At 44.7% G+C, this 8,123-nt stretch overlaps 1 protein-coding gene across 1 annotated transcript in view; it reads right to left on the bottom strand.

The window, feature by feature from the left end:
* Window positions 1-546: 546 nt before the first annotated feature.
* The window catches only part of USH1C (USH1 protein network component harmonin), a 126,302-nt gene continuing 118,725 nt past the window's right edge, over window positions 547-8,123 (bottom strand). The window contains exon 27 of the mRNA XM_088458270.1: window positions 547-828. Within this exon, the coding sequence (XP_088314396.1) occupies window positions 816-828 (13 nt within the window). The 3' untranslated portion in view covers window positions 547-815. The remainder of the gene's footprint in view (window positions 829-8,123) is intronic.

The raw sequence follows: 8,123 nt of genomic DNA, 5'->3' as shown, positions 1-8,123 counted from the left end.
CTGATTTCACGTAAATTGCTTATTTATAGCAAAGTATTAAAAAAATGGAGCTCAGTCGTTAGGCTGAGTTGGGAGATTTTGTAGAATTATATTACAACTCTAATACATATAACTCAAGTTAATTTGGATTTCGGGTCTGATTCAGAGCTGCGCGGTATTGCAGCCGAGGCGGCTTCTTTTGCTGCAGCGTCAATATGCTAATGTCTTGGCCGCACCCACCAGCTGCGGCGCTAATCCACCGCTGTGCGTATTAAGACGCACCCATCTGTCACACAATAAGAAATTGCACCAGCGCTATGGAGGCTGAACATGGTCACCTGCGTCAGTGCAACTGCGGTAAAAAAAACGCAATCACTGACCGTGACAGTTCAGGCAAGTCACCCCGATTGCCACCCGGAAATGCCCACTGAAATTGCCACACACTGCGTCTTTTGGCATCTGGATGCACGCACAGGCTGAAAGATTTGCCCGCTTGCGTGCGTCATCGAATCCGGCCCAGTGCGTGTTTTTTTTTTTCTTCTAACGTCAAGCAAAAATATATATATATATGGATTAATTTACATATTTAATTAATACTGAAGATTAGGATGAATAATAATTACATATATATTGATAATGGGGACATTGTGAATCGCATCAACTCCCCCAGTCTATGTTACAGTCCACCTTTGCCTCTATACACACACAGGGGACATCAGGCGCATGACGGAAACGAGTCACTGTCTCTGTCCAATATGGCGTTCGTACAGTTGGCATTCCATCTCCGCCACGCTCCATTGTAGAAGACCCACAGTTTATCTTCTGGAGATGTCTCTTTAAAATAATGTCCTTTAAAAAAATGAAAGTAGGCTATTGGTCAGCAGACTGGTATGTATAGCAATAAATGATTATGTACACAAATATATTTATATTATATACAATAACTGAAGCCCAGACTCGTAGCTTTGTAAACAAGCAATTATATTCTCTACAGCTACAAACTGAATTTATTCCCAAACCATAAATCATCATTATAAACATGCACAGTACCACTCACTTTAGAGCGTTTTACGTCAATAGACGAACGAGGATCGATTAAATAGAATTACACATTCAGCACTCGGTTGCCTGGACGGCTGGACATGTGTTATGTATTCATCTCTCTTTATGTGGTCACAGTGATAAATAAATGTCAGCAGGAGATAAACGGCATGAGAACATCGTGTAAGAAAATAATATAATATCGGGTTGTTTTTTACTAACCAATCCTAATATAAAAACATAAAAGGAGATATAAAGTGTAAAAGGGCAGGTACCCAGTGTCGCCCTCCAGCGAACCAAGAGGAACGGATTAACTTCACAAAAAAAATCCTGATTTCTCTTTCATTCAGTCGGGTGAGGGGGGGCGATGTCCCTGCATACAAACACTTTCACCTTAGAAAATGTGTGGTTAAAAAAAAAACACCTTGTGTCCACCAGGCATAGCTGCTCAGCCAAGGGAGCCATGCTGTGCCACCCAGCAAGCACTCGTCTATCTGCCCTCACATTACTCTAACACATTACTGCTCCAATGCAAACCTGGCAAGTTACTGAAGTAATATAGAATTTGACGGCAGATAAGAACCACTTGGCCCATCTAGTCTGGACTTTTTTTTAACCTTTCGGTAACCTCAACCCTACAGTATATAGATACATAGAATTTGATGACAGATAAGAACCATAAATCTGCCCAGTATTGTTCTGCTTGGACTCCAGACCTCTTGTGTATACCAGAGGACCAAAGATCCTCCATCCTGCGCGCATCGCAAGTTCTATGAACCCAAGACCTCAGCCGACAACTACAACCAGCAAAGATAGAGAGTGCTTTTCTTCCAGAGACCTACCGGGGTCTGAGGCTGGAACCACACTGTTCTAATCTGGATGAAAGTAGGAGACTACTTTTCTAGGATAATGAAACTCCTTCTTCCACAGTAGAAGACAGGTATTCCGCACCCTGCGATAATACCTAGCCGAAACTGGATTTCTGGCCTTAAACAGGTCCTCAACCACCTTGTCAACATACCTATAGCCTTGTGCTCTGAATGTTTAGCACCTGATCCAAGGTCTGCACTACATAATAAACTCCCCCTGTCTTATAAATAAAGCCTAAAAAATAGGAGAAGTTCTCAAGATCAGAATTATTTTCTCACTTCTCCAAACTCCTGGGAGTAAAAGTCAGAGTTTGATGCCCCCCCCCCTTCTGTGATTGAAGCAACTCATGGCTACTTCTCACAAGCAAAAGAGTCCTAATAGTGGACTCCAATATCCACTCCAAATAAGAGAAGACAGTGAGCCCAAGTATGACTACTCGAAGCTGGTTCATCATGTGGAGCTGCTGCTGGGCCCAAGGACCCCTACCCTAGTGCAGTGCTTTTCACATCCAGTCCTTAGGACACATTCTCTTACTGGTACACAGGTATAAACATTAACACATTTTCAAAGATCCACAGGTGGTTCTAGTTTTATCACTTGTTAATCTGTGAGGAGACCAGGAAAACATGCACTGTTAGTGCGTTCTGAGAACTAGATTGAAGAAGCTCTGTCCTAGCACATTGCTCAAGTGAACAGGTTTGTTCCCTGGGAATTCTGCAGCACCCGCCGAGGGGATCTCATCCTCACACACACAATCTAGAAGGAAGAAAGAGAACCTGCAAGACACATCCAAGATCCCTGCAAGGTCTGGACCCCTCCCCACCACTGCACCCAGCTCAGTTCCACTGTGGTGTGAGACTCGGCGCCCTCTGCTGGCGAGCCGCTTTACTACAGGCTGCGCCTCTGGCAGTCTGTGCACCACCACAGGAATAGTGGTTTCTACCTGTATGGGTGGTGACATCCCATATAGGAAGCAGGTAGGGCAGCCGGTGGAAGTACTGCAATATGGTACCTCTTCATCCCACTTCACAGCCTCAACACTGTGCAGATGATCCCGAACCACTGTGGTGATATTAGGGTTAAAAAGTACATTGAGTGAATATTGCTGTCATAGGCAGAAAAGCCACCCACTGAGCATTATGAAAGCACGGGCTTCTTTCCAGCAGAGGGTCACAGAGGTGGAGGTGTCTTAAGTCTTACAGGGGTATTCAATATGGGAGCGAAAACTCAGTTTTTGCGTTAATATCGCACCTATGACGTCATTATCGCAGGTTTTAGTTTTACACTGTATTCAATTTCAAAGACTTTTCGCAGGTTCGAAAAGTCTTTGATAAAAAACAGAGATAACTTTTCACCATTGAATAGGTGTCGAAAAAAAGTGCAGAATTGGGGTTTAGGGGTGCAGGCTTAAAAAAAATAGCCTGCACCCCTGGGAATGACATTTAAAAAAGAACTGTGTCAAAAAAAGTTTAAAAAAAAAAATAGGGACACCCCAAAAAATGTATTTAAAAATTGGGGTGAAAAAAACAAAACAAAAAGGGAAACAATTGTTTAACAATAGGGAAATAGGTTCAGGGCTATTCTGCGAGTATGCGGCGGGTGTTTTCTAGAATAGATTTATAGCGGCAGGTGCACGATTGCAGAATTTTTAAAAACTTACTTTAGGGACTTAAAAATATGCTAGTACCCATTTTCATGTACCCCAAATTTGATGGGACCACTTAAAAAAACGAAAAAAATAACCTAAGTGTTCTTCTGCAACACTTCTTCAATGTCGGGAAAAAACACCTGCTGCGGCTATTTAAATCCCCGACTTTCATTTAAAGGCTAAAACGGGGGTACCCATAGTGATCCCCCATGTTTTTACAACTTTAGGGGGGTCCTACAATTTTTTTAAGGAAAATTTCGTAAATTTACGCAAATCCAACTTCGCAGGCTCCCGTTTTCGTTAGTTTCATATTGAATACAGGGATAAGCGGGCGCGCGCCCGATACTTTAACGCAGGTAAAAGCTCCGATATGAAACGTAAACTTCAACAGCGAAGTTTACGTTTCATATTGCATACACCTCTTAGTGCTGAAACTTAGAGGGCCCACACTCCTGGCTGAGCTGCAACACCCCAAGGTCTCCACAGAGTCCCCCACATGGATGAAAGAGATCATTACACAGATGAGTTTTGCTGGGAATTGTATTGATCTGTAACTCCTCCCACATTTGCTTCAGATGGGACAAATCCATGAAATCCAGTCAGCGCCACCCACTGCGCTGGTTCGGTCCTGTCCACAGATTAGCGCTGCTGCTAGGCATCTGACAACCATAAATCCCAAATCACAGTATGTACAGTAGCTTATCAAAAGATACCGAGTGGATTCATGGACCCCTGGCTGCAGCATAATGTAGCATAAATACGTAGAACTATAGTGGCATTTCGCCTCAGTTATTTGTGCCAACATAACATATTATATTATTATGTATTATATGAGTATATTTCACCGACATGTTCCGCGGAATATTACACGGGAGCACAGCCACTTCCTCTACTACATCTCATGCAATACATTTCCCCTCATCTACCATCTCCATATGGAGTATGGTCCATAAGACATATATACTATATTTAGTACAAGGTCTGATTCTTCTAGTGATAATGGTACATCGATAAAGGACACGTATCACAGAACAAGGGGCCTGATTCAGAGCCGCTTGTAAGCGGCCGCTCGTTCGTTCCAAGCGATGTTAGCCCAACTGCGCATGCGTACGGATCGTTATACGCATGCGCTAACCAGTCAGTGCGGCCGAAATTCATGTGCTCGCAAAATAGCGAATGCCTGCTATTTTGAGTGACAGAAAGAGGCGTATGTGGGTGGTAACAGGGGAAGGTGCTTGAAAATGGGGAGGGGAAATCAGAACGCAGGCGTGCTTAAAGGTCAAAACGGGCGTTTTATGGGTGTGCATATTTAAAACAGCAGCGTCATGGACCACGTCACTGGGTTATTTTATAGTCAGAACTGCTCGCAAAATTGTGGTAGCAAACACCAACCCCAAGAATAGCGAGCAGTTCATACCCTTGTCGATGTACTCGATCTAATAAATAGCGGACATGACGTAGGATGCGAGCGGCCAGGGGGGCGTATTTTTCCAAAAAATGAACGCAAGTTTTGTTCGCTCGTTCAGACATAGAGGCGTGAACAGACCGCAAACAGCGAACGGTTAATTTGAATAGCCACCCCTAGTTTTAGAACGAACGACCGCAAATAGCGAGTGGCTCTGAATGAGGGCCAAGGTGAGGACTCATCCAGGGATCTCTCGCACAATATAAAATTATTGTTACAGGAGACGTAGCACCACCTAGTGACAGTCAGTGTTACTGCAGGGTTACAGAAAAATAGCTTTTTTAGATAAAACAATCTGCAGGTGGTTTAATGTAGAATTTTACAACACAACTGATCTGACCGCACTCTGGGCCTGATTCAGAGCCGGACGCTCTGACCAGAGCGCTCGCTCTGAATCAGGTCCCTCCTCCATGAAAATGGAGCGGCCTCCTGGCCGCTCGCATAGCTCTGGGTGACCACCCACAGCATATGCGAGCGTCCATGATGATGGTCGCGATGGTCTTGACCATCGCGACCATCGGGCTTGCGACGGAGACCCTGCGGTAGGGTCTCGCTGCCGCAAGCCCTGGAGTGATTTTGGCTCTATCAGAGCCAAAATCACTCCCACTGACATCACTAGTGATGTCAGTGGGGCTGGCTTCAGACGGTAGGCGTTCCCATGGGAACGCCTCCGTCTGGCAGGTACGCCCCCGGCACGCCCACCAAAGGGGGCATGCTGTCAATCAACATCGACAGCACGCCCCCTTTGGTGCGAGACCCGGGTCTCGCGCATGCGCACGACGGAGCTCCCTCCGTCGTGCGCATGCAGTGGGGGAACATCGACCCGCTTGCGAGCGTCCTGTGCTCGCGAGCGGGTCTGAATGACCCCCACTGTTCTAATTGTAAATCCAACGCCACCAATGAACATTAAGACCCGTATTCAATTTGGAGCAAAAAGTCTGAGGCCGTACTGTTCGCAGTCATGGGAAGTTTTGACGGCGAAAAAGTATCGCGCGCATCCCCGCATTCCATTCCAAATCCGCGAAAACGGGACCAAGTGAAACACAAACATTTTTGGGGATATCAGCCTGATACCCCCCAAAAGATTCTCTGACATGGCTGGGATCACTCTGGATACCCCCCGAATAGCCCTGCTGAAGGTATTTGGGGTTTTTAAATGGTCTCAATCGGGACTATATAGCGTTTTTTAAGAAGGTGGTGAAGAATAGCATTTAGGAGGTTTTTTTGGGGGGAAAATAACTAGTCCCATCAAATTTGGGGTACATGAAAATAGGGGGTAGCATATTTTGTAGTTGCTAAAGTGAAGTTTTACAAAACGTGAAAAATCCACCTGCTGCAACTACTTACAATCAAAAAAACCTGGGGAATACTTGGGGACCCCCCCTGGAGTCTATTTCGCTAATTTTTAAGTTTGTCACCCAAAACGAAAGGGGTGTCCTGAAGTATTTTTAAAATGTTTTGACAGGGTTATCCTTAGGGGGGCTGTCCCATGGGTGCTGGGTGTTTTTTTTCATTTGTACCCCAAAACCCCAATTTTGAACTTTTTTTCGACATCTATTCATAGGTGAAAACTTACCGGAGGTTTCTTTGCATTGACTTTCTGCAACCTGCGAAAAGTGACTGGAATTGAATATGGGGATGTGGAATCGGCGAAAATGACATCATCGGCGAAAAAGTCTCGCCGAAAACTAATTTTTCGCAGCCTAATTGAATTCGGCCCTAAGTATTTTGTATTGGGACCACTGGGGTGACAAATGCTTTATCCAAGGATCCCAATCTTATGTACCCCAGCCCAGGGAGGTTAGGAGGAGTCTGTGTGCGTCTCAGGATGGGGTGTGCAGTCTCTTGGATGGGAGGGATGTGCTCTCTCTGTTACACAGAAAACCAATAGACGTGATGAAAATCAGACACTGATGGGGGATATGATAAAGTCTGATTGCGTGATCCGATCATAAAGATACTCGTCAATAAACAATGTGTAACATTATTACTTCACTGTGACCTGATATGGGAGCCAAAAGCACAGGTGCATGTAAGGTAGAAGGGGCCACTTCTCATCTGTATTTAATGTATTACTGCAACATAGAAGCAGGTTACTGGCACAGGACATTCATTAAATTACCAGAACTATGAGATATAAGATGTGCTTGTCCTACGCAAATTACTATATGTTGGAGCTGTTGAAGTCATATAAATTAAATTTGCAGCTATTTCTAAATATATGAATGACGTCTCCACAAGGACACCTTTTAGGGATACACATGAAAAACTTGGCAACAGTCCAAAGCACTTCCCGGCCATTGTGATCTTAGCCCATGCCATTCATTACATTCCACCATGTGATAAGAGAACCCACTGTTACCTCCATGTCTCTACCATCCGTCACACTGCACCATGTGATATGAGAACACACTGTAACCTCCAAGTCTCTACCAACTATCACACTGCACCATGTGATATGAGAACACACTGAAACCTCCAAGTCTCTACCATTGTCACACTGCACCATGTGATATGAGAACACACTGAAACCTCCAAGTCTCTACCATTGTCACACTGCACCATGTGATATGAGAACACACTGAAACCTCCAAGTCTCTACCATTGTCACACTGCACCATGTGATATGAGAACACACTGAAACCTCCAAGTCTCTACCATTGTCACACTGCACCATGTGATATGAGAACACACTGAAACCTCCATGTCTCTACCATCCGTCACACTGCACCATGTGATGAGAACACACTGTAACCTCCATGTCTCTACCATCCGTCACACTGCACCATGTGATAAGAGAACAGACTGTAAACTCCATGTCTCTACCATCTATCACACTGCACCATGTGATATGAGAACCCATTGTTACCTCCATGTCTCTACCATCCGTCACACTGCACCATGTTATATGAGAACACACTGTTACCTCCATGTCTCTACCATCTATCACACTGCACCATGTGATATGAGAACCCATTGTTACCTCCATGTCTCTACCATCCGTCACACTGCACCATGTTATATGAGAACACACTGTAACCTCCATGTCTCTACCATCTATCACACTGCACCATGTGATATGAGAACACACTGTAACCTCCATATCTCTACCGTCCGTCA

This window comes from Taudactylus pleione, unplaced genomic scaffold (genome assembly GCF_031769625.1).
Source record: "Taudactylus pleione unplaced genomic scaffold, aTauple2 ptg000820l, whole genome shotgun sequence".
NCBI classification, from domain to species: Eukaryota; Metazoa; Chordata; class Amphibia; order Anura; family Myobatrachidae; genus Taudactylus; species Taudactylus pleione.
Note: the sequence above shows the minus strand (reverse complement) of the source record. Positions and strands in the feature narration are given on the sequence as shown.